The 26,497-nt window shown below is 54.0% G+C and overlaps 1 protein-coding gene across 4 annotated transcripts in view; it reads left to right on the top strand.

Annotated features, from left to right (window-relative positions):
* Window positions 1-26,497, top strand: part of TXNRD2 (thioredoxin reductase 2) — a 46,854-nt gene that overhangs the window by 679 nt on the left and 19,678 nt on the right. For 3 of the 4 annotated variants that reach the window (XM_034643155.1, XM_019801125.2, XM_019801124.2), the window contains exons 2-10: window positions 1,036-1,104; window positions 7,743-7,799; window positions 8,155-8,296; window positions 8,880-8,954; window positions 10,748-10,826; window positions 11,306-11,368; window positions 14,968-15,038; window positions 23,544-23,563; window positions 24,323-24,414. In XM_034643155.1, coding sequence (XP_034499046.1) covers window positions 1,036-1,104; window positions 7,743-7,799; window positions 8,155-8,296; window positions 8,880-8,954; window positions 10,748-10,826; window positions 11,306-11,368; window positions 14,968-15,038; window positions 23,544-23,563; window positions 24,323-24,414 — 668 coding nt within the window. The remainder of the gene's footprint in view (window positions 1-1,035; window positions 1,105-7,742; window positions 7,800-8,154; window positions 8,297-8,879; window positions 8,955-10,747; window positions 10,827-11,305; window positions 11,369-14,967; window positions 15,039-23,543; window positions 23,564-24,322; window positions 24,415-26,497) is intronic. The other variant, XM_034643156.1, reaches the window with a different exon arrangement.

Raw genomic sequence — 26,497 nt, forward strand, 5'->3', positions numbered from 1 at the left:
TTGCCCACCAGGAATCAAGATGGCCACAAAAGCAGATACAGTCGTTTCACTTGTCAGGCTCCGGTTGCGCTGGCCTTGGGTGGCAGAGTCTGATTTGATCCCAGGATTGGGTGCTTTGCCCAGGAGCAGTGCTTAGCTCTAGACACGGTGCGGCAGTCCGCGCCCTCCTCCCCCTCCCCACATAGTGATGGTTTTCTGTGGCTTCTTCCTTTGCCTACAGGGCGTGGGCCGGTGCTTGGTGCTGGTATCTCAGGCTTGGGCCCTGGGTCAGAGCTCTGACTGGCTGGCCACACCTAAGGACACATCTGCCCCTCACCTACCCCCCAACTCCTTTCCTCACCCCCTCCCCCTTTCTGGCTGTCTCTTGCCTGCCTTCCCTGCCAGCAGTTTGTAGAAGAGAGACAGATAACGTCTTGTGCAGGTCAGGAAAGATCTGGGCAACCCTCTGTGTTGGGTGTGGGAGTGGAACACGCATTGCCTCCGAGGTGACACCATGGTGAGCCCGAAAGGCATTTCAGAGTCCCTTCTGTCCCAGGGCCCACAGGGCACCAGGCACTCTGAGAGGCCAGGGTGTGCTGCCTGATGCAGGGACTGCTTTTTATTTTTCCTCACTTAGAACAAAAGGTGACTGTTATAACCGAAAGACAGACTCAAGAAAAGTGTTTTAATCCCATGTCTGGCTTAGAACTTTCAGTGAAGTTGAAGGTCAGAGCAGTCCTGCCAGTTAAATCACCTTGTTCTTGACCTGATTGTTGCTACGAAGGTGACTATGCACCCTGGGCCAACCTCACCTGCCGTTGCTTAGTTTTGGGATTTGCACCGACGATGGATACCATGGTTGCCTTCTGCCCTGATGTGTGATGCACTGTTAGCCCGGACCATCACGGGCTGGGGACTTTGCTCCAATAACACGGATGCCGTACCACATTTAACTGGGCACAGCTGCTTGCCCTTTGGAAATCATGTGGCACCTTGTGGGATCCATGCCCCAGACTTGTCCTGGCCCTTCCTCTCACCTCTCACTCCTTTCCCCAGCAGGGCGTCAGGACTATGATCTCCTGGTGATTGGCGGGGGATCTGGCGGCCTAGCCTGTGCCAAGGAAGGTATGTGTCCTGTGTCCTGTGCTCTGTGTCCTGCCAGCGTGGCAGTGCCTTCAAGTTTTGAGGGCCCCCCGAAAGGGCTGTGTTGTTCTCGAAGCTAGGTGGAGATGCACCCTGAGTGGCTATGCAGAGGCCATTATCTCTGTAGCTGGCCTGCCGGCCTTTGGGTCCTACATACTGCCTGTGTCACCCCAGGAGCCTTATCAGTGTGCCCTACTCCCTGCCACTCTCCAGTTGTCTGTGCAGCACCCAATAGCCAGGATAGTGGTCTTAGCCTGCTCTCCTGGGCTCCAGCCCCGGGCCACATGGGATCGGCTCCCACCCATCTGACATGTCTCCCACCACCCATGCCTTGCCTGCTTGTGCCGCTCCAGCCCCTTGCTGCCTCGGTGTTTTGCAGATGCTTCCCAAAGGTCTTTCTGGCCTTGCTCTGTGCCCTGGCTCTCTGCTTGGCCTGGTCTTCTCTTTTGCCTGCCTGGTTAGCTGCAGGGTTCACTCACCTTCCCTTGGTATTTGCTGCTGAGATGGCCCTACTTAGAATGACAGCCTCATCCATCTGGTCCCTGCCCCCAGCTCCACTGTCCTCATTCTTAGCCCTAGCATGTCCCGCAGAGGTCACGGTTTGTTCTGCTGTCTGTGTCTTACTCTCTCTCGTCAGCCTGGCACCCAGAAGGGCCTGGGCACCCTGGGGTGCTCAGTAAAGATGTGTTGAATGAAAGGGCTGGTCCCAGAGGCATCCAGAGGCCTTGTGTTGCAGTTTGCCACTAGTCTGGGTGGGGAACAGACCCAGCATTTCACTGGGGGCTCTACACTCTCCTGGAGGAGCGCCTGGAGGTCTGCTTGCCCGTCGAAATGATGAGGAGGCAGATGTGGATGAGGGAGGGGGGAAGACAGGGGAGAAATGGGGCCCAAACAAGAGGGAGTTGAGCAGGCACCCTGACCATGAAATTACAGCTCTCTGACGTCAGCTCCTGGGTTTTTAGAATCACAGTCAGTCGGCATAAAGGAAATTTGCTGTCTACTGCTCTACTCCAAGGGGCCGAGGACGGTGCTGGACTTTGGTGGAGGGCAGGAGCCTGGGAAGTCTCCCAGCTGATATGGGGGCCCCCAGAGGGACACGAGTCCTCATCCCACTGGACCACAGAGCCACTGCAAGAAACAGTGTACTGACAGGCAGCCAGTTGTCCCAGTGATGTCCCTCATAGCAGAAGAAAGCCCTGGATGTTGTGTCTACTCCGGTGTCTTATCTCTAGAGACATATCTCCGTTACCCCGCAAAAGTTCCCAGGTCTGTCTTTGCCTTCAGCGGCATTCTCGCTGTGGTGATAGCACTTTTCTATAGCATTATTGAGATATAATTGATGAGAAACAAACCAGGCATGTTTGAAGTGGACAGCTTGATATGGTTTGACATCTGCACACACCTGCAAAACCAAGTACCACAGTCAAGCTGGCAAATGTATCCGTCAGCCCTGTATTCGCTTGCTGGGGCAGCTCCGGAGGCTGGAAGTCTGAGATGAAGGTGCCTGCAGGCTTGTTTCTTCCGAGTCCTCTGTCCTTGGCTTGTAGATGGCCATCATTTCCAGTGTCCTCACATGGTCTTTCCTCTGTGTGTCTATGTCCCGATCTCATCTTTTTATACGTACACCAGTCAGATTGGAATAGGGCCACCTATATGGTCGTGTTTGAATTTCATCACCTCTATAAAGACCCTGTCTTCAAATAAGGTCATGTTCTTAAGGTTCTGGGGGTTTGGGCTTCAACAAGAATTTAGAGGGGACATGATTCAGCTCATAACAAACCCCAAAGTTGACTCAAACCTTGGGAACACCTTCCTGCTCCCCCCTCCCTGCCGCATCCCCAGCCAGCCAGTGATCTGCTTTCTCTCGCTGCAGGTTAGTTTGCATTTTCTAACGTTTCGTATAAATGGAACCGTGTAATATGTAATCATACTTCTCTGGCTTTTTTCACGCAGCCTAATTGTTTTCAGATTCATCTATGATGTTGTGTGTGTCCAGAGTTCTTTCCCTTCTGTCACCGATCAGTATTCTGTTGTACGCATACACCACATTTTGTCTATTCACCTGCAGGTGGACTTTTGGGTTGTTTGCACTTTGGGGCTACTGTGAACGGTGCTGCTATGAACTTTTGCGGTTGTGACTTTGTGTGGATGTATGTTTTCAGTTCTCTTGGATAAATGCCTAAGTAGAGCAGCGAGGTCATGTAGAATATTTCTTCTTGAGGTATTTTTTTCATTTATTGCCACAATCTTTTGTAGTTTTCAACATACAGCTTTTGTCAGATTTGTCCCTAAGTGTTTCTTATGTTGTCTAATAGCTTTTTTTGAGATTAAGTCATATACCATACTGTTCATTCACGTGACATGCATAATTCAGTCGTTTTTAGTATATTCATAGAGTTGTGCAACCATCACCACATCAGTCGTAGAAATTGTTATCACTACCCGAAACTGCTCTGTACCCTTTGGCAGCCACTCCTCAGCCCCTCCACCTGTCATCCCCAGGCAACTACTACTCTGCTTTCTGTTTCTATGGATTTGCCTTTTCTGGACATTTCAGACAAATACTTGGTCTTTTGTCTTTGTATCTCCTGCTTACTATGCTGTTTTCAGTGTTCATCCATGATAGAGCATACGTTGGTACTTTATTTCTTTTAATGGCTGAATATCGTTCCACTGCATGGACGGATCACATTTTATTGTCCACTTGGCCATTGATTGACATTTGGTTGTTTCCACTTTTTGGCTGTGGTGAATAATGCGGCTGGGAAAACATTGTGTACAAGTATTTGTGTGGACATGTTTTCATTTCTCCTTGGTAGATGTCTAGGAGCGGAATTGCTGAGTGTATGGTTTCACCTTTTGAGGACCTGCTAGACTGTTCTCCAAAGTGGCTGCATCATTTTATAGTCCCACCAGCACTGTCGGAGGATTCGAACTTGCCCTTATCCTAGCCAGCATTTGTGGTCTGTCTTTTTTTACTACGGTCATCCTGAATTGGTGTCATGTGCTATGTCACTGTGGTTGATCCGTGTTTTCCTAATGATTAATGGCAATGGAGCATCTTTTCCTGTGTTTATTGGCATTTGCATATCTATGAAGAAATGTCTGTACAGAAGCTTTGCCTGTTTTTTTTTTTTTTTTTTTTTTTTTTAAGATTGTATTCTTTTAAGTGATCTCTGCTCCCAGCGTGGAGCTCAAACCCCCAACCCTGGGATCAAGAATCTCACGCTCCCCCATTGGAGCCTGCCAGGTGCCCCAGCTTTGCCCATTTTGAAATTGGGTTATTGGTCTTTTTTTAACTGAGTTACATGAATTCATATACATATGTTCCATATTCTTACATAGCTATAGTCTGGATACCAGACCCTTATCAGATATGTGATTTGCAAATACCTTCTTCCATTCCATGGATTATCTTTTCACTTTCTTGATGGTGTTCTTTGCAGCACAAACGTTGTTGATTTTGATGGAAGTCCAGTTTACCTATTGTGTCTTTTGTTGCTATGCTTTTGTTATCTGAGAAACAGTTGTCTAATCCAAGCTCATAGAGATGTATGCCTGTGTCTTCTCCTAAGACTTTTCCAGTTTCAGCCCTGATACTTAAGCCTCTGGTCCATTTTGAGTTCACATAACAAATACGGTGCTAGATAGTTGCCTTGGGGTTTGCAGAAGACGCCTTGAACTTGTCACAGTCTACCTGCAAGTGATATGGTCCAATTCACACATGGTACGAAAACCTTGCGACAGTAGCATGTTTGAGCTTCTCCCTTCCCAGCCTTTATGCCCTGTGGCCATGCCTTTTACCTTGACATGTTATGAGGCCCATAACACATTGTTATATTTTGTCTAAACAGTTACTTTCCAAAAGGTTTAAACTAATGAGAAAAAAAATCTTACAGATCTGCCTGTGTAGTCACCATTTCTGGTGTTCTCTCCTTTGTGCAGATCTGAGTTTCCATCTGGCATCATTTTTCTTGTACCCTAAGGATGTCCGTGAACATTTCTTACGGTATGACTGTAAGAGTAATGAATTCTTTCAGCTTTTGTATGTCTGAAGACACCTTTATCTTGCCTCTATTTTTAGTTTCTCTGGGAGTGGAGGGCGCCTGGATGACTCAGTCAGTTAAACATCCAACCCTTGATTTCGGCTCAGGTCACGACCCTGAGATCGTGGGATCGGGCTCTGCGTGGGGCTCGGCACTCAGCACGGAGTCTGGTTGGGATTCTCTCTGTCCCTCTCCCTCTGCCCCTCCCCCTGCTCAGGCGCATGCACTCTCTCTCTCTCTCTCTCAAATAAATGAACAAAATCTTTAAAAAATATATATTTTCTCTCGGTGGAGAATTCAAGGTAGATTCTCTTTTTTCCTTTTAGTACTTTAGAGATGTTGCTGTCCTGGCTTCTCACTGCGTTGTTTCTGATGTCATCTGCTGCCCTTTTATCTCGGTTTTCAGGATTTTCTCTTTTCATTGGTTTTCAACGATTTGAAGAGGGCGCACCTTGGTGTAGTTCTTAATTATTTTTCTGCTAGAGCTCACCGAGTTTCCTGGGTCTGTGGGTTTATCATTCTTATCAGGTTGTGAGAATTTTCAGCCATTATTTCTTCAGAGTATTTTCCCATTCTTCCTCTCCTTCACTTTTGGAGACTTTAATCACACATATATCAGGCTGCTCAGAGTTTCCCCTCAGCTCATGGGCGTTCTCTTCAATTTGGAGAGTGTCTATTCCTATGTTTTCAAATTCACTAATAAAAGATCCGCCATATCTAATCTACTATTAATCCCACGTGATGTATTTTTTGTCTCTTGTATTGTAATTTCATCTCTATAGATTGAACTTAGGTCCTATCTTGTATCTTCCATGTTGCTCCTTAACTTTCTGAATATGTGGATTATAGTTATAATACTCGTTTTACTTCTTTTCTGCTAATTCTGTTGTCAGTGCTTGGTCATTTTCCATTGACTGATCTTTTCTCTCTTGTGGCTTATCTTTTTGCCACTCCTTTGCATGCCTGGCCATTTTTGATTGAATTCCAGACACTGAACTTTCCATTGCTGGCTTCTGGATAATCTGAGATTCCTAGGTACATTTGGACCCTGTTCTGGGAGGCAGGGAAGAGAGTTTGATTCTTTTGCATCCTTAGGATTTATTCAGTGGGCCTGGAGCTGTGCCCAGTCATTCTCAGTGACTGGGGTCTGACCTTAATACTTACCCAGCTCCCCAGGAATTATGTGTTTTCTCCAGTCTGGTTTCCCAGCCCTGCACGAGCACTGTCTCCTCTAGACTTTCTGGATGGTTCTTTCCTGGCCTCAGGTGGTTTCCTCACACACATGCACTGATCAGCTGTCTGGGGTTCTGTGCAGCTCTCTTCTCTCTGGTCCTCTGTCCCAGGAGCTCTGGTTGCCTCAGTCTCCCCAGGCTCCCAGCCCTTCTCCTCGGCCAGGGTGTCCAGTGGACTCTGCCTGGGCCCCCTCCCCGTGCTGCATCACCTTATTTGTTTCCTGTCTTCCAAGAATCACTCTCTTTGGTCTTTTGATGTTCAGTTTCTTGAAAGTATTATTTTATGTATTCCCTCTGGATTTTTGGTTGTCTCGGGTGCAAGGATTAATCTGGTCCGTGTTGCTCCATTGTGGTCAGCTGTGGGAGACAGACATTGGCATGTTTGAAGAGTCTCCTTGGCTGGAGTTTTTAAAACAAGCACTGCAATCCCATTGTTGGTCAGTTGAGCAAAATGGGTTTTTACGTGAAGGCTTCTTAAACTTTGTTCTGATCTTGGTTGAGAGCCATGAATCGAGTGCATTCTGTAGTATGTCAGACACTCATGGGGCATGATGTTTGAGTTGGGCATGCCCTCAGAAGCGGTCAATTCCAGAGCCCAGGTTGGAGTGCAGCTCCCCAGACAAGCCAAGGGGAAGCCCCGTGATTAGCCCTGGCTAATTGGTGACGGGGTCAGCACCTGGGACTCGTGGCCCGGGAGGAACGGTGACAGCCAGTGGGGGAGGCCAGGAAACTCCAGGCAGGAGGTGCAGTTTGGATCCCAGGTCTCCCTCCCACTTTGGGGGCTCGCTGACCCTGGACCTGCCGTCTGACTTCGGAGCTTCCGATTCCTCACCTGAGAATGAGGCAGCAAAGGCCCACAAGAGTAGACCTTGGGTGGGAGGCCCCCCTTATGTCCGGTGGGGAACAAAGGAGGTGAGCGAGTCCCCTGGAAGGTCTTGGGGAGAGAGCCAGGGAAGCTCCGAGCCTGGGGTCTCTCTCGGGGAGTGGGTGTTCCTGTGATGCCTGCTGGTACGTACCAGGTGGGCGCTGGGCTCACGCTGAATGTTTGGGCTGGAACCGGGTGCGGCAGGAGTCTGGGGAGAGCTGGGCACTGGGCCGCTGCAGTGGGCTTGTGAAGGAGGGTGGGCGTCACGCTAGGTCTGGCACTGTGGTGGTTGGGATGAAAGCTGCAGTCAAGAAGAGGCCCGAGGGTTCCCACCTGTGGGCAGCACAGCTGTGTGGCGGTGGACAGTTGGGGAGACCGGGTGCAGAGCTGGTGGGCAGCTCCTTCCTTGCCCTTGTCTGATCCTCAGCCCCAGCCCCAAAGCAGTTCCCCACCTGCCCACTTCTCTTGTCGTTCTAGCCGCTCAGCTGGGAAAGAAGGTGGCCGTGGTCGACTACGTGGAGCCTTCCCCCCGAGGTAGGTAGCCCTGGACGGGAGCCGTCTGTCCTGAGGGAGCAGGAGGGTGGGGGCCTGGTTCACATACGGGGGCAGTGGCTGAACCCAGAGCCATTCACCACTGCTGGCCAGGATCTCTGGCGAGTGTCCTCCTTGGCAAGTCAGCTGCCATTGCTTTTAAGTTGTTCATTCTTATTTAAAGACAACTCTGACTGCAATTATAGAGAGTACATTCCCAGGGCAGCGTTCACCAGGAGCGTGCTTGAGTTACAAACGACAGCTTAAAGGACTCTTACAGTACCCACAACCGTAGAGGAGCAGGAGAGCCTTCCGTCCCCTGAATATAAATCTAAACATGCTCTTCCCGACATGCCAGGTACCCGGTGGGGCCTCGGCGGCACCTGTGTGAATGTTGGCTGCATCCCCAAGAAGCTGATGCACCAGGCAGCGCTGCTGGGGGGCATGATCCGAGATGCCCCCCACTACGGCTGGGCCGTCCAGCCAGTCCTGCATGACTGGTGAGGAGCCCCCCACTCCCAGCACTTCTGTGCTCCTGCCCCATTAACCCTCACAGGAGCGAGCTACCACACAGGGGCACTCACCCGGGGGCGACACCCTCCCCAACATTCAGCCAAGTCTGGAGATATTTTTGGCTATCGCCACTGTCAGGGTGGGGGGCTGCCGCATCTGCTGGGTTGCTTCGAAAGGTCCTGTGCTGCACAGGACACCCTCACAAAGGACAGTCTGGCCCCAGAGGCCACTAGTGCGGGCTGAGAAGCCGACTGAACTTCCACAAGTGGCATGTGGTCTGCTCTGAGCGGCACACAGGCCCCTCTCTGGGTCTCAGATGACTAGACTCAGGGCTGTGTCCTGATGGCTGTGGCCCAAAGCCCCCGTTTTCCCTGAGGCCCAAGGCCCACAGCCCCAGACCCAGGACAGAGACAGTGGCCGTGGGCGTAGATGTCACGTTTTCCCACCTTTAGAATCACCTTGTTTCTTGGGATTTCTGCTAACTCTCTGTTGGCATTTTCTCATCTGTTGTGGGACTCTGCAGTTCATGCTCTGTGGTGGTTTCTAACGTGTCTCGTTGTATGTGAACAGGAGGACAATGGCTGAGGCCGTGCAGAACTACGTGAAGTCCCTGAATTGGGGTCATCGGGTCCAGCTGCAGGACAGGTACTGAGGCCTTGCGCGGCCACCCCCTGCCCTCTCCGGGGACGTTTCCTCCCTCAGCAGGCACTTCCCCATCAGAGGCTCGGCAGTGATAAGAGGACAAGTCCCTGCCACGGGGTGGGGTGTATACACGAGGCGTGGACGGGGTGAAGGCCCTGGGAACGGAAGGCCGCCTAGCAAGCAGGCACCCGCAGAGCCTGGAGTAGCGCGGAGTGAGGCGCGTGTTGGCGGGACAGCCAGAGCCTGGCTGTGCACCAGGGAGGAGGCATGCTCGGGGCTGGCGCTGGAGAGGCCAAGGGCCAGAATGTGGGGGCACGGAGAGGGCCATCCCAGTGGCCAGCGCCTTCCTTGAGGCAGGTGACCTTTCTCCTGTCAGGGCCGACCACAGTGTTGCGGAAAGAGCCAGTGAGCCCCATGTTGCTGCTGCAAAGAGGCACCACCCTGTGAAGCCTCACACCTCACCCCTCATCTCCAGGCTCCTGCACCCTGAACCTCACACCTGCTGGCTCTCTGGGCATGCATGGAGGCACCTGGTGTTGTCTGCTGAAGCGAATGTCTAACATAATCATTCCAGCCTGAAACCTCCAGGTCCCATCAGCCCTTAGGGGTCCCCCAGCCTGGATGCCGACGCTTCCTCCCACCAAAGCATCCTCCCCGAGGGGCCGCCACCAGGAGAAGTGCCCAAAACTGTGCTGGGCTCTGGCTAGGCTTTGATCCTGGCCCCGTAGCTCTGCCCTTTGCCCATGCAGGTCATGGAGGAGATAGTGTGCCCTCAGAGGCCTGGGGGCTCTCATCTGAGCACTATTTGCTTGGCTCCCAGGAGTCTTCCAGGGACTGTACAATAGGCAGCTGTTCCCTGCCCATGAAACCCAGGACAGCTGAGCCGGGGAAGCTGGCCTGCCTGCCCATCCTGGGCATCCCCAGGGGTCCCCCCCTCAGGGAGCTAAGCGGCATCCTGTCATTTTTCTTCTGTGTGGGGCTCAGGATTCCCCGGTGCAGTTTGCTGGAAGCATAGAGCTCTGTCGTCCTTCCTGCTGGCCCCAGGCAGCTCCCAGGCAGGTGCCAAACAGGCCTGATCCCAAGCTCACTCTAGAGGTGCCCACAGAAGGAAGCCAGTGTGGGACTTGTATCTGCATCCTCTGGCTGTTACTGGGCCGTGGGGGGTGAGTGAGGACTTGGTTCTTACAGCTCAGGTGGCATATGGAGGCGCAGGGCTCGACTGTGGGGAGAATGTAAAGTCAAGGAGGTGGTGAAGCCTTATCAAAGGCACCAGGAACCCACCACTACAGAGTGGCCTTCGTTATTAGAAGGTGTGGGTTGTTTCTGCCCACCATGCACCTGACCATCTGTCCTCGTTGTACCTGTTTTCCAGCCTTCCTGTCCCCTAAAGGCAGGGGCTGATGCCTATCCTCCCTTGTCAGCGAGAGGTTGGTCATTTGGGTGGCAGGGGGAACTGGGTGCATGCGGGGGCTTCTGCTCCCTGCTGGAATGTGCCCAGGTGACAAGGATGGACCCTGGGGAGGCCCGGCCACTTCTGTCATCACACACTGGGCTGTACTTGGGCTCTTAGGGCCATCGCGAGTTGGCTTCTGTCCTCGCAGTTCCAGGGATCCGTGGCCCTCCTCTCCCTGCACGCTTCCCAGTGCCACTCTCCCCTTGCCCCTTGCCCCATCTGGGTTGGGGGCAGGAGGATATGGGCCCAAGCTCGCCTTTTAGCCATCTGCTCCCTCTTTAATCCCCTAGGTGATGCTTAATTTGCAGAGGAAATATTTGACAATCTTATTTTCATTTTGCAGAAAAGTCAAGTACTTTAACATCAAGGCCAGCTTTGTCAATGAGCACACGGTTTGCGGTGTTGCTAAAGATGGGAAAGAGGTGAGTGCCCAGTTCTCCCAAGTGGCTTGTCTCCGGGGGTCCTGACCCTTCCAGGGACTCCGGCTTTGTTCGACCTCAGTGCTGTTCTCCATAACAAGCGTTGCTGGAATTGACTGCAGGTCCCTCTGAGCCTGTTGTGATTCTTTACAAACAATGAAACGCGTCACTGAAATGCACGGGGTGCCAGGCTGCCTGCTGTGCCAGGCGACAAGGGTGGGTGATCATACCCTCACGGAGTTTTGTGGGGATCGAAGGATGAGGCACCTGCAGGGTGCTCTGTAAACCACGGGGTGCTTGGAGTTAGGATGTCTCCCTGCCCTCTTCTGCTGGGCCCCCTCCTGGCTCGAGGACCCTCGACAGGCTCCCAGCTCCAAGGGACCTCTGAGCTCCTGGCCGGAGGGTCCACACTGCAGGGCGTGGGTCTCTGCCGGGAGCCAGCGCGGACCTGCCTGACCACAGCTTCCTCGGTTTATTCTCAGACTCTGCTTTCGGCTGAGCACATCGTCATTGCTACTGGAGGACGGCCGAAGTACCCCACCCACGTGAGTGTCCCCAGAACACAGTCTTCCCTTGCACCCCGGGCACGTTCACAGTCCCCCAGCTCACGCTTCCCACACTAGCAGCACCCCCACTCTTTCTTTTCTTAAAAAAAAAAAAAAAGTTTTTTTCTATATTCATTCTGGTCACTTTCTAATGCTCTCTCAACTCCATTCTATGGAAGCAGGCCAGCAGGGACCCCCACCTCCCCTCGCTCCTCAGGTGGCTCTGGGACACCCCTGCCCCTGGTCTCCTTTATCTCTCTTTGCTGGTTCTTCTTTTCTCCTCAGCCTCAGGGTGTTGGAACATCTGGGACTTAAAACCTCTTCTTCCTGCCCCCACCCCAAATCATGACATAAGATTCTCATACCATAAAACGCACCCTTCTAAAGGGTACAATTCAGGGAGTTTTAGTTTATTTACAGAGTTGTGCAAGCGTCAGTCTCCACTACCTAATTCCAGAACATTTTCATGCCCCAAATGAAGCCCTGTCCTGTGAGTGGTCACTGCCATTGCCGGCTCCCCAGCCCCTGGTGACCTCTAGTCTGTTTTCTGTCTCTGTGGACTTGGCCGTTCTGGGTGCTTCACATAAGTGAAATCAGACAACGTGTGGCCTTTGTGCCTGGCTTCCTGCACTCACAGAAGGTTGTTGAGTTTCATCCACGTGGTAGCCTGTGCCAGAGCTTCATTCCTTTTTATGCCTGAATAATGAGCCATTGTGTGGCTGGACCATATTTTGTTTGTCCACTTGTCCGTTGCTGGACATCTGAGTTGTTTGCACTTCGAGCTCTTGTGAATAATGCTGCTGTGAACACCTGTGCAGTAGTTTTCTGTGGACGTAAGTTTTCACTTCTCTTGACTATATACCTAGGAGCGGAGTTGACAGGTCATAGGGAAACTCAGTTTTTAACCTTCTGAAGAGCCAGCAGCCTGTTGTCCAAAGCAGCTGCACATTTTACGTACCCCCCCAACCCCCCAATAACATGTGAAGGTCGTGCTTTCCTGGTTCTTTATGTTTCAGAAATTTTTGTTGTTATTGAGAAAGGAATATTTCAAATAAAGTAATGTGTTAACTCTGGAAATCAGAATCTCTCTCCACCGTAGGATTTTGTTTATTGCTGTTGTATGTCAGGTGGTTTTCTGAAGCGATTTTGTAAAGTCTGTATTTTTTGTCAGGAGAGGCCACTGAGGTCTCTGCTCCATTGGCTTAGTGGTCAGCTAGTAATGAGACAGAGATTTCCTGAAACACTTGGAGAAATGGCCCAGTCCTTGCTGACAGATTCTGTAGGCATTTGGGGACATGCTTTGGACAGTCAGCCAGGCTCCAGAAACTCTGCCTTAGCCCTCACTTCCTGCCTGTGCTGGGCCTCGAGGTCAGCCGGAGGTGAGAGCTCAGGTTGCCTCAGGCCTTTCCCAGGTGTGTGCATAGTCTGGGGCCTACACCTGGCCTTCTAGGTCCCCAGGAATATGCAGGAGCTTTTCAAAGCCCCCCGTGGACAGCTCATTCCTTGGCTTTTCCTTTTAAGCTCTTGGGTGGTGTGTTGTTTGCTTCAGTTGATTTCCATTGCCTCAGGCAGCTGTGACATCAGTCACTGGGCAGATCCTCCCCTGAGAGAGGCTTCTGGCCCTGGGCCAGGTCAAACGAGGTTGAAGACAAGCCTTTGGAGTGGGGTCTTCCGGGGAAGCCCCAGCCAGTTCGATCGATGACTGTTTCTTCGGAAGGAGCTTTGCAAAGGCTCTGGCTTGGCTCTGCTCTGCTCTCCCCGGTATGTTTTTATTTAAGTTGCTCATCATTGCTTAAGGTTGCCCCTGTGCTGAGGGATGGGGCTAGAGTCTGTTATAACTCCACAAAACTCACCACCATTCTTACCATGTTTCAGCCATTTTTCTTGCCTAAATATTCCCTGTGTTGCGCAAACTTTTGCTTAATTTTCAGAGTTCTCAAAAAGTTAAATCTGTTTTTGCTAGTTGTCTGGCTGGTTTTATGGAAGGGTGAACATTGGGAGGTCCTCGCTTCACGTTTTTTTGCCAGCATCCCCTCCTGGCCCGGTCTTCTGTGAGGGCACTTCTCTGCCCTCACTCCCACGAGGCAGGTGGAGCTAAGGAAGGGGCCGTACAGTCAAGGTAGTGGAGAGGGGGTTGGGAAGTAGGAAGGGGCTTGGCCCGAGGCCACATACCCGTGGATCTCCCAGGGGTCCTGGGAAGCAGATGGCACAAGGCCGGAGCTTCCACATAGGCTGCGGCAAAGTGCATGAGGCCCACAGACTCCCTGGGCCTGGAGGCCACTTCCACCTCCTAGTTACACCGACAGAGCAGAGACGTAGCAGATGGAGGAAGAACAAGGGACTGGTTCTGTTTCTCCTCAGATCCCTAAGTCCCAAACCTCCACCTTTGCTTCTGAAATGGGGAGCAGAGGGGGCATGGGGGAAAATGCACACCTCCAGTCCTCAGAGGAACACCATGCCTCCCTCCAGCTGTCAGGCCCGCAACAGCAGCCTCCGGAGGGGACAGGTGGCTGTGCACAGAGGTGGCCCTTGGGCGGGTTACATGGCTCTGTGGGGTGGTGTGGTGCTGTTGTTCAAGGTAGCTGCCAACAGACAGAGGAAAGGTGAGCGACCATTAGTGACCCCTCACCCTTCAGCCAGACCGACGTTGGTTCTGCGTAAAGCCCCTGCAGGCCACAATCAGCTCCCAGGAGCTGGGCGGTCATCTGGGGCAGACCTACATATGTGCCAGTGCCAGGGTGCCCTGCAGAGGTGACCGGCCTGGCCCCAGCCTGCTGGGCCTCAGCTAGCCGACTGCCATGAATGAGAGAGAGCAGGAGCTGTCTGGCCCGGGGGGAGGCAGCTCAGTGGCTCCTCTGCTGTCCCACCCCCCATCCCCACCACCGCCTGCCTGGGTGTCTGCCAAGGCTCGCTCGTGTTTTAGTCCCTTTGATTTCTAGACCTTTTGGTTTTCTTTACACAAACCCGAGAAATTCCTGACTTTATTTTTATTGCCAATTGGAATCATAAACTGTTTGCAGTCCGCTTCCTCTCCACCAGCACATCTTACTCCTCTTGCCCTCATGGACCACTGAGAGGTCGCTGGTCCTTGCGTCTCCCCCACCTGCATAGCAGCCCCTCCTAAGGCTCCGCTGGGATACAGGGGCGCCTACAATTCCTGGGCTCCCTCGAGGGTGCCCAGGAGCATCCAGTCTTCAGCCCAGTGCCCTTGGGACCAGCCTGCCCCTCCACGCCCTGCATCACTCTGCTCCCCACCTGCCTTCCCTCAGCCCAGTGTCTGGATCAAGGGGAAGGCCCTGGACAGCAGGGAGGAAAAGCTGTGGGCCATGCGCCGGCTCCCCAACCACCTTGCACAGCCAAGGACTGCTAGGTGCTTTGCCCAGAAGAAAGATGGTGCACCAAGTCAGAGAGAGCCAGGTCACCTGTCCCTAGAGGCCACAACCTGAACAACAGTGTGTGGAGGAGGGAAGGGTACCCATGGGTGGGCTGGGGTAGTTCTGGTTGAGTTTTGTCTACAAAATGGTCATCTTCTTTGGGGGAAGTCTCTGGGGACAGGCCAAGAGATGCTCTTCTCACGTTGATCCTTTTTTTCTGGATAGATCGAAGGTGCCTTGGAATATGGAATTACAAGTGATGACATCTTCTGGCTGAAGGAATCCCCTGGAAAAACGTAAGACCTGATGTGTACTTTAATGGAGATCCTCTTTCATTCACTGTTGCAAGCATGAGAGCCATTCAGAACCACATGCTGGTCCTCTCTCCCTAGTGTATTCTTCCCTGTCTACGTGAAAGAAGGACAGGGAGCCCAGTGCTTGTGCCCCTTGGTGGGGCTGTTGACTGTCTTGGAAGTGATGACCTGTGTTATTCAAACAGGGTTCCCGGAGCCCTGGGCTTCCAGTGGGTCCCTTCAGGGACATCACAGAGGGAGGATATTCAAGGAGGAGAAAGTAAGGCAGGTCCTCAGGGAAAGCTGTTGGCCTCTCTGCAGGTCTTGATTAAACATCCCCTTTCCTCTAGTTTGAGCCTTGGGCTTCCCTGAAATGCAGCGAAGCCTCCAAAGTTCTCAGCATCTGTAGCCCGGGAAGTGAGACGTGCAGTGTGTGAGCGGTTTTACACTCCCTGAGCGGGTGTTCATTCACTAAATGCATTTCCTGTACCCACAGAGCAGCCTGTTGGGGGGTTCCAGGTCCAGACAGGTCCTGTGAGTGGCGTCTGGGGGACTCCATGCTCGCAGGGACTGGAAGGGCCACCAGAGGGCAGCAGAGGCTTGGTTGTCAGCGGCTCTCCGTTGCCTTGGGACTTGGCGTTTGAGAAAATATAGGTGGAAAAGTGTGCCAGGGCGGATGGGCGTGTGTGCACAAGTGTACATGTAGGGGAGTGTGTGTGAACGGGCACACGTGTGCTCTCCCACTTCATGAGGCATCACTGGTCGGGGTTGGGGCTCGATTCCCTTGAATGGATGTGGTGTAGTTTATCTTTCCAAGACTCCCGAGCATCTCACTGGGCTTTTTGTCGACGTTATGAAATGCTGCAGTGAACACCTTTGGTGTGCATCTGGTCTGCTGTCATGATGCTTCTTATGTGCTCTGTATACCTATCAGGGGGGTTTCTTACAAGCAGAGAACCCAGGTCCGGGGCTTCACACGTCTCGCTCGCAGGTACTCCCTCCCGGTGGGCTGCCCCTGTTCCAGGAGCACTTTTGCCTGCTCCCCCCTTCCTCCTAACTGGGCTGGGCCATCGGCTTTTTCATGAGCTGTAAAACAGGAAGGAGCTTCTCCTCCTGCTCCGAGAGGCTGAACGCCAGTTGTTTCTGCCCAAGGCATGTGTGGGCCCTCCAGGGACTGTGGTCAAAGCTCACGCAGGCTTGGATCCCTCTGTCACGTTCCACCCGCTCCCCAGGCTGTGCTTTCTCTTTTACTCAGTGATATTATTTCATACAGAAGTTTGTAATTTTCAGGCTGTGACATTGATCACTTTTTTCCTTTATGCTGAAATTTCTGGGTTCTCTGCTAATCGTCACACATGACCCGATTATGTTTGTGCTTGCTACTTCCAGTCATCGTTTTGTGCAGTTACGAGCCACTGAAAACCGAGTGTGTCTGTGAATGCGTGAGTGTGTGTGAGTGAGTGTGTGTGTGTTGTCGGCTTGGTCCGTGGCGTGGCCCACTTTCTATCTGGGTTTTCTTTTTTCTTATCTGTTCTTATCTTCCAGCTGGTTCATGTACTAGGGCTGTGATCCCAGGCCATTCCTGTTGCACATTTTCTTGGCTTGTCATGTCATTTCACTTGAGTGATATACAAATGGTTTTTTTGAAAAATTTTTTTAACCTACCTTAGATCTCTTTTTACCCTTAATGGCTTTTAGATTTATTGCATGTTCAGGAAGGCCTGCTCCACCCCCAAGATTGTTTTTGAAAAAGAGTCCCTGTATTTTCCTTTAGAGCTTCCACAGGTTGGGTTTTCCTTTGCGTCCTTGGGGTGTTTGCGGTTCATCTTTGGCATGGTGTGGTATGGTGTGTCATGACGTGTGGTGTGGTGTGGTGTGGCATGACACGTGGTGTGGCATGTGGTGTGTTGTGGCATGTGGTGTGGTGTGGCATGGAGTGACGCAGTGGGGGCTGGGCTGCCAGGGTTCTGGTGTCACTGACCAGCAGCCCCGCGACCCAGTCTGAAAGCTCAGTCCCCGAGTGGAGTCCAGTCCTGCTCTGGCTTCTGACTCCGGCTTTCCTGTATCAGTGGCACAAGGACCGGGCACCGGCTTCAGATCTTCTTAGTTTTCTTTTGCACTGATTCCTCTGGGTGGAATGTAGCCTTGCTTTGCCAGTCTCTCCACAGTGCTTCTCTGACCCGTGGTGCAGACGGCCTTGAATGTGCAGCTGCCTCGGAGGCCAGCTTGCCGCCGGAGCTTGGGTCCTGTCTGAGGCCCCCGTGCATTTCGGTCATCTCGGCCTGTAACCCAAGGCCAGCATTCTCTGAATCCCGGTCTTTTGTCAAATTAATTCCTATGTATTCTGTTGTTTCCTTTGTTTGCTACTTTCCCATTGCACTTTAAAAGTAGTGTCTCAGTGTCCAGGAAGGGATCAGTTTCTAGTGATTGTCTCTCTAGCCACTGCTCACGGGAGGCCGGCTGTGAGGAGAGGCTGGCCCTGGCCATTGCTGAGGCTGGGGAGGCCCAGGAGCGCTGGGTGCCACCAGTGCTCAGCGCGGTGGCCCCGGGCCTGGGCCCCTCCTCCGCGACCGTGTGCCGGGGCAGCGGCCTGCTCAGCCGGGAAGACACCACCCCAGATCTTTTGGTCAGGAAAGAAAGTGCTGTGTTTATTTTCTTCAGAAAAAAAACATTTAGAAGATTTTTTTTTTTTAAGAAAAGCTCTTTCGTTTAGAAGGAATCTAGGTATGTTATTGTTTAAGAAAAAAAAGTGTTTGCAATGTATCAGTCACCCGTTTCGTTCTGAGCATGATTTATGTGAGGAAATGGTTTTTTTAAAAAATTAAGCTGGAGATATATCCCTGTACGATGCTTCTGTGAAAATGCGGCTTTTGTCCGGTGCTGTTAATGCAAGTTGTAACAGTGTGATATGGGAGTCAGTGTTTACACGCTGCATTCCTCTGCCGCAGTCAAAATAAGCCCGGAGGGCCTACAGTAGCATTTCTGTATTTTATCAGCTTGGGCTGGGGCTGAGGGGGAGGCCTCCACTCACACTTGGAGGGGCTGTTTCTACCAGATTTATTTGCCTTATAAATATTCCCTGTGTTTATTTTAACTCGCCTTTAAAATGGAGCTGAAATTAATATGGACCTGAGGGCTGCCCCCAGCCCTGTAGTGCCTCCTGCAGCCGGGCGGGGCATCGCTGCTCCCTCCCATCAGGAGGTGCTGCCGGTGGCGGATGGCACCCAAAAAGCTGGCCTCTGCCTGCAGTGGGTGCGGGCCCCACCGGCCAGCTCCTCGCGACCCGTCGGAGGCTCCGCGTGGGCACAGCCGGCCCCGCGTCCCTTGTGTGTTCTGTGGTGTGCACAGGGCCTTCCTCCCTCCGTCCCTCGTATGACGGGACACGGGCAGCATCCAAGACCTTTCAGGGTGCATCCGAGTGGGACACAGTGACCAGGAGCCCTCAGTGGGGCCTGCGGCCCTCCAGGTTCCCGGGGTTGTCTCACGCCTTTGTCCCCTCAAAGCATCGAGCCCGGTGGCCACAGAGGTGTTCAGCCTCAGGGACATGTGAGGAGCCTCCCTGTTCTCCTTTGCCCGAATCCAGGTCTGGGGAGCCCAGGGCTAGACAGATGGCAGAGAGGGGATGATGAAGCTCAAGCCCAGTTGGCGGGAAGAATAAAACAGCCTTCACGACACAGCTGGGTGCCCGGCTTGGCACCCCAGAGGTAACAGGTCACATGTAGAAACCTCCACCATAGGCAGTGCGAGCTCCCAAGTCTGCGAGCAGGGCCCTCTGAGGCCAGGCCGGGGCCAGGGGGAGCCCTGGTGGCCCAGACCCTCAGAACCACACCCTCAGCCTGAAGTGGGACCATGAGATTGGCATCTACTCAGCCCCAGCCACCCGAATGCCAGCTTTGTGTCTGGCTTGTCGGCATTTCTGCTGTCCTCACTTCTTCCGTTTTCTGTGTAAATCCAGGGCAGGTTGAAGAAGTGAGGAGGATTCTGGGGGAAGGACAGGGTCCCCTGGGCAAGTAGCAGGAGCCCCTTTGGAAGGACCGGTCAGGGGGATAATGGTCACTTCAAGAAGCTGTCCACCACCAGTGGAGGAAATGGGGGTGCAGAGGGAGTGCGCTGCCCAGCATGGGGAGGCTGAGAGATGGCGTGCAGCTCTGCCTGTCCCAGATGTCCAGCCCGCAACTCCTGGCAGGTGGAGGGAGGGTGGAAGGGAGAAAGGTGGGCTGACTCCCCACAGTGACTTGAAGGAGGCAGGCACTGGGGTATCTAGCTCCACCTCTGATCCCACAGCCTGGTGATCTTGGCTCACTCAGCTGGAGGGCCACCTCCCCTTCCAGGCCTTCTGGACCTGGGCATCCTGGGACTTGGGCGGGGCCTTCCAGCCTGCCCTGGGCCAGGATCCTCAGGTCCCCACACCCTGCGACTGTCCGGATGCTGGTCACTCTGCTCCACACCCGCTCGGCTCCCTGGCCCAACTGGTCAGCACTCCAGCCTGCAGTTCATTCCAGGTCTACAGGCCAGCTCTCTGCACAGCTGGGCTCTGAGTGGGCAGCTCTGGGGTGACCCCAGTGCCATCACCGTTCTCTGATGGCAGAGGACTTGAATGAGACTGAAGCCACCTAGGGGCAGCTCTTCCCCCACATTGGCCTGACACACCACTGAGTTGCCATTTCCAGGTGACAGCCCGGACCCTGCTGTTCCCACTTGCCGGCCCAGGACTGTCCTCTCTGCCACAGCTGCACAGCTTGGCCCTCTGTCCTTGGGAACCAGGGCTCTGTGAGGCAGGGTATTTTTGTAACTCAGGCTGATTTAACACTGCCTGTCAGAGTTGGTCCTAGAAGCAGCTTTTTTTGACCCTTATTTTGAGTCTGGAAGCTGACTAGGTATTGTGATCATTTTTCTCTTTCCATGAGCGCAGAAGGGAAGGATATAAATTTTATCATGCAAAGAACCACAGCCGTTTGGTTAGGAAAACTCACTGCTGTGAATTTTCTCATTTCCTGCTTAACGCCCATGTTTATTTGGTGTGACACCTCGTGTCCAGCGAAAGGGAGACCGGCTGTCTGCCCAAGACTTGGCTACCAGCCTTAAAGCCCCGCTAACCATCTCCCTGATGTGTCCCTGTGGCTAAGACATACTGGGCCCAGGGGCTGAGGAAGGCAGCTCCTCGAGGTGGCATTGTTATGAGGCCAGAACAGAGAGGCTCCGGCTGGGCGGAGGTGGGCCCAGTGTCGGACCCCGATGGGTGGCATGGGGCTGGCAGATCCCAGGCAGGCCCGGAGCCAGCCCCCACTGGGAAGGAGGCCTTGGGGCCCCCCACCCTCCCTGCTGCCTCCCTGGGGGACCTGAGCTCGGCAGCCCGCTTGGCATTTCCTGCACTGGTGGGGCTGCCAAGGAGCCAGGTGCCTGCCGTGAGGCCCTCACTTTGTGTGGGTGTTCCCCTTGGGGAGCAGATCAGGGGCCTTCAAACTCGAGAGGCAGGTGGAGGGCTCTTTAAGCTGGGGCCTCATGGGTCTGAATTAAGGCTTTTGTTTCTGCTTCCTCCCCCATTCAGATTTTAAACAAGAAAGTCTGCCCTGTGATTAGGCTAATCCCACGGTAGTTATAGCTTCGCATGAAATGTTTGCACACCGAAGGGCACAGAGAGTGGAGCTGCCCAGAACACATGTGCAATTGCATCAGGGCCTCCCGGGATGTTGGGTGGGGACTGCCCGCGTGGGCTGATGCCCTTGTGTCCAGGCCTCTTAATGTAGTGACAAGGCGAGTGTTTCCATCCCTCAGAGGCTCACTCAGGCCCTTCCCCCAGATCTGACAAGCTGGTCCTGACTTCCGTTCCTGCCAGCACCCCTGTCCTCCTGTGGCTGGCCAGGGCCAGCAATGGTCCCTGCACCCTGGCAGCCGGCCTCAGCCCCATTGTTCCCAGGCCCCCTTCCTGGCCAGGGGTCCCTTCAGCGGCCAGAGGAACTTGTCTGCAGTTTCAAAGCTACCAGTAAAAACAAAACAAAGCCCCTCTTCTGGCCCCCCTACCCCTCGTGATCTGGCGGCTCCGGGGTCTGTCCGGTTTTACTTTGGGATTTTCCTACTTCAGCTCATTGGAAGGGAGTTCTCTGAGCTCTTGGATTCTGCATTCTGCGAAGAATGTGATTATTTTATAAATTGGGGGCAGGGATGGAGTGAAAACCAATATTGTTGATAATTCTTGCTCACAAAGACAAGAAGAGACCCAAAATTACCTTCAAGCAGGCAGGACGCTTGTTTGTGTATGAGATTTCAGCTCTACACGTGCCGTCAAGGACACCCACTTCAGGATGGCTGAGCTGGCCTCGGCCTTCTCCCAGATGTACCTGCTGTCGGCAAGTCAGAGCTGGTGGCCTGAGAAGGGCAGGTGCCCGTGGCTTGGAGGTGGGAGCGGGAGGCCCAGAGCACTGAGGTGGCTCCATGGGAGGAGCTGGGGGGGGGTGTTCAGCGCCTGCATGGCCGCCTGCCCTCCCTCCCTGCCCAGCTTCCCATCCACAAAGTGCACAAGGGTGGGAAGGGACCCAGGAGGGAAACAAACTGGTTTTGCCAAAATCAGGAGACTGCCTTCCTGCGTCCTCAGCGATGTGACATGAGGGTCTGGAGCTGTCCTATAGGCTGTAGCCGGCAGCTGGCTGGCTCCTGCTGGAGGGTCCACTTCACAGAGGCAGGAAGGCTCCAAGACAGGCCGGGGACAGCCCCATTGTCCAACAGAGGGGCTCCCCCAGTACCTGTATGATACGGCTATCTGAGAGGCGGTTGGCCTGCACCGTGGCCACTGCTGGCAGCAGGGAGCAAAGGGCACTGCGAGTTTGGCATTGACGCTTTTACCCAACTTCGTCTTGCCTTTAAGACAGGATGTTCAAAGCAGTTAAATTCTGCTTGTATTTTAAGTAACTCAAAATTTCACATCTTAAAGAAAAGCTTATACCTTTCACCATATACATCAAGTACAAGAGAAGTTAGGTCATGTCATGTTGAAAACGCCCCTACGCAGAGACCTACCTATTACACGTATGCGTGGCCATGTACACGCGTGATTATGCACGTACGCCAGCGTGCCTCTTTCTTAGACGTTGCCAGGCCTGTGTGGGGCCCTGAATGCGTCTCTGTGCTCCTGCCAGCTGCGGGGCCCAGTGTTTCTCTCAACTTTTTCATGTGGTGAGCTCTGCTCACTCTCCCTGAACATGACTCCAGCCTAGTTCTGTCCCTAGCCCCCGCGAGGAAGCCGTGTGCCGGTGGCTTCCCGCAGGGCACCTGCCGCAGTACTCCACGGGATAGACTGCTTTTTGAAATGGAATTATATCATTAGTACCTGCCAGGATTAGTGCTGACATTGGGCTTATCCATCCTTACATCACCTCCTCTTGTTCAAAGGCTGAAGGGGCGATCTGACAAGCCCACCCACATGTTGCCACCCGGGCTGGGAATCGTCATTCCGTGTTAGGTTCTGTGTGCGTGTGTGTACGTGTGCTTGCGTGCACGTGTGTTCATGTATGTAGAGTGTAGCTGAATAACGGGAGAGGGCTTACACTGCTAGGGCAAATATTTTATTTTATTTTATTTTTATTTATTTATTTTTTTAAAGATTTTATTTATTTATTCGGCAGAGATAGAGACAGCCAGAGAGAGAGGGAACACAAGCAGGGAGAGTGGGAGAGGAAGAGGCAGGCTCATAGCAGAGGAGCCTGATGTGGGGCTCGATCCCATAACGCCGGGACCACGCCCTGAGCTGAAGGCAGACGCTTAACCGCTGTGCCACCCAGGCGCCCCTAGGGCAAATATTTTAAATGACTCTTCTGGGTCCAGTGCCCTGTGTCTCCCTCTGCCCCCAGATGCCCTCATTCTTGCTCCGGGGAGCTACCTCTCCTGGCCCTGGCCCGTGCGTGGTGGGGCTGGACAGGCACACACGGGCCTTCCAGCCTGCCCTTCCAGCCTGGCCTTCCATGGTCCAAGGATGTCCTGCCTACAGCTGCCGCTGTCCCAGAAGCCTCCCTCCCGTCTAGTGCCCTCCCTGTCCTGCAAAGCCTGTCTGCTTCCATCCTGGCCGCCGAAGATCCGGAGGGACCCCATGGCAGCATTTACATTAGGACAGAAAGAAAACCATTCCCCTTGTTCTGATGGGATTGTTCTTCACACACCCGTGGACTCTGCATTGGTCGCACTCCCCGGACCTCTCACGGGACATGTGCTGTTCTGTCACTGACCACTCACGTCCTTCACCACCAGGCAATTTTCTGATTCAGCGACACCGTGTTTGTCATTTATTTTCATAGTCGGAGCTTCTGGGAAGTGGGTTTTGTATCTTGCGACAAACTGTTTGAACAGTTAGCCTCAGCTGACTCATCAGCAGTGACACGTCAGCTGACAGGCACCTTGCAGGAAAGCTGAAGGGCCCTGTCCCCCCTGCAGAGGCCCCAGTCAGGACAGCTGCATGTGGGCCACGGCGGGCCATGGCAGGCCACATGTGGGCCTCACGGTTCTTTCTCTTTCTAACAGGTTGGTGGTTGGGGCCAGCTGTATCCTTTGCCAGCGTGCAGGTGACAGCCGGCTGTGCTCACAGTCCTAAGAGTGGACGCCTGGTTCCTAGAGCCCCTCCCCCACGGCCCTCCCTTCCGTCTGCTGCCTGGAGCCAGGCACTTACAGGGACGCTCAGGGTAGATGACCTGTACTCAGGGGACAATTTGAGGCTGACCTTTGAGGCTAGGGCTTCCTGGAGGCATTTCCTGAGCCACACACTGAGATGGCTGAGCCCATTAGGGCAGCTGGACACAGCCGCGAGGCAGGTGGTGCTCCCTGGAGAGCAGCCCCCTCCAGGCCCGTTCCTTCAGAGGGAGCAGTAACACCAGAGAAGGTCAGAAGAGGAGCCATGGGAGGATCTGTGGTCAGGAGAGGGGATAGCTGAGGGAATGTGAAATCTGGGACTGCTAGCTGAGAACACGGGTCGAAGGCAGCTGTTTCGTTTCTTTCATGAATGACACTCTTCCCTTCTATCGCTGCTTGGACCCCTCGGGGGGTGGGCCTGGCCCCAAAGGCTGACATTAAACTGCAGGGAGCCTGGACAAATGCCCCATGGAGGCAGAAGCTGCCTGGGCCCTGGGAACTGGACAGTGCCCACGTGCCGTGGCAGCCAGAGTTCCCACCTCACCTTGGACTTGCGTGTATGAGGTTGGGGTGTGGGAGGTTGGTGGGGGAGTGGGTGGCTGGCCAGAGCACTGGGGGTCTCGCTCCTTGGCTCCTGATGTCACAATCCATTAGCATTCCTTAGCCTCTGGCAGATGTGGCCCTGGAGTGTGCCGGCTTCCTCACCGGGCTCGGACTGGACACCACCGTCATGATAAGAAGCATCCCCCTGCGGGGCTTTGACCAGGTATAGCTGCATGTGCCCCCGCTCCCACCCTGTACTGTCTCCCAGGCAGGTGCAGGTGTGGTCTGGGAGTGAGGTCTCTGTCTTTAGAAACTGGCCCTTGAGTAAGGAGACTGTCCCTGAAATAGAAAACACCTGCCAGAGTGTGAAAGGATGGGCTGGCACATGGAACGGTGGCAACTTCCCCCTGGACCAAAGGGACATTGGTGGGCATGCCAGGCCAGGCTCACGGACCATGAGGTTGGGTCAGCCCTTCTAGTCACTCCATTAGTAAGCAGAAAGCGTGTGTCGGTTGATGTGCTGCCCTGTCTCCCTTGCTGAGCTCCTCTGGTGCTGAGTGGGGGGCCGCCTCCGCAGGGGCAGCCCCAGGTCGGGAAGCAGGCTGGTCAGGCCCTGGGTGACCACTGCAGGAGATGGCAGCCCCTGGCTGTCTTCCCAGTCCCCCGCCATTGACTGAAAAGCTGTAATTTATGAGTCAAGACAAGCACTTGATGGCTCTCCTGGCCCGCGGTCCACCCGGAGTGCTCAGAGTGTCCCCAAAGCCTCTGATGCCCTGCCAGTTCCACATCCTGTCCACTGTACGGGGCCAGCACCTCACGCAGCCTGCCTGTCAGTGGCTCCTGAGAGCCACGTGGCAGGAGCTCGGAGGGCCGCCCTGCAGGGTCTGAAGAGTGGGGGTTGTCCTGATCTGCATCTGGGACATAGATACCCCTGCTGACGGCAGAGGCGTCCATGCCAGGAGCACGTGGTTTGCTGTTTTTTGTTTTGTTTTGAACTAAAAACTCTTCAAGGAAAAGTCACCTGCTAAAACCAAACTCTGGGGCTATCACTGTCAAGATGTCAAAATGTCCTCTCATGTGCCCGAGAAGGAAGACAGACCCCTGTCCATCAGTGCTCTCAGGCCTGGTGAGCTTTTGCAGAGGGAAGCAGGGGGCCTGCCGTGTTCAGCCCCCAGCCCTACCCCACCCAGTGGCCCTCTGTCCTGTGCAGGGCCACACTTTCTTTTCTTTTCTTTTCTTTTCTTTTCTTTTCTTTTCTTTTCTTTTCTTTTCTTTTCTTTCTTTTCTTTCTTTCTTAGATTTTATGTATTTATCAGAGAGGGAGAGAAAGAACAAACAAGCAGGGGGAGCAGCAGGCAGAGGGAGAAGCAGGCTCCCCACTGAGCAAGGAGCCTAACGTGGGACTCAATCCCAGTACCCTGGGATCATGACCTGAGCTGAAGGCAGATGCCCAGCTGACTGAGCCACCCAGGCTCCCCTCTTTCACTTCACTCGGTGCGCATGTACTAAGCGCCCACAGTGAGGCCACAGCATCCAGAGAAGGTCTCTGTGCCTTGGGCTACGGGTGCAGTGCGCCGGGCAGCAGACAGGAGCGCAGGGGGCCACACTGCGGGATGCAGAGAAGGATGAGGCCTGTGAAGCAGAGGGGCCCGCAGGAACGAGGACCCTCGGAAGACTGGCCTTCCAGCACAGCAGAAGTTGGAGGCTGACGAGCTGGGGTGCCCTGGGACGTGGGGGCGCGGTGGTGGGGCCAGGTGACCCAGGCCCTGCCTCAGAAGGATGTGCAGCCATGGTGGCAGGGCTAGGGCTGGTGGTCTGGCCACGTGGCTCAGTGGAGCCAGGAGTTCCCCCACAGACTGTGATAGAGGCTCCAGGCTTGCAGGCGTCCAGAGGGATCGGCAGCCTACACCTGCGTTCCCGTGACTGGTGTGATAGTCCTGAACAGGCAGGCTCCTCATGGGGTGTGTCTCAAAATGAGCCAGCACCAGAGGATTTAAACCATGGCTTGTATTTTCTCTTCAAAGAAAAAGCTGTGTCCGACTGGGGCTCTGGCCTGCACAAGCACCCACAGCGGCCCCAGCAGCTGGGCCCCCTTCTGCGGCCAGGGGCTGCAGAGCGTGCTAGGCTGGGAGGAGGGAGCTCTCTCTGCAGATGTCCTGCCCCCCCCCCCATGCCCGCTACCTTGTCTGTCTTGGTGGGGAGCGGAGGGGCCCACCTACCATCCCATCTCCCCAGTGGCCGAGGAAGTGACAGCATTCAGCAGGGGCGAAGGGGTGGCAGCTCTGGAGTGAAGTGCCATCTCGTTC

Source organism: Ailuropoda melanoleuca, chromosome 14 (assembly GCF_002007445.2).
Source record: "Ailuropoda melanoleuca isolate Jingjing chromosome 14, ASM200744v2, whole genome shotgun sequence".
Taxonomy (NCBI): domain Eukaryota; kingdom Metazoa; phylum Chordata; class Mammalia; order Carnivora; family Ursidae; genus Ailuropoda; species Ailuropoda melanoleuca.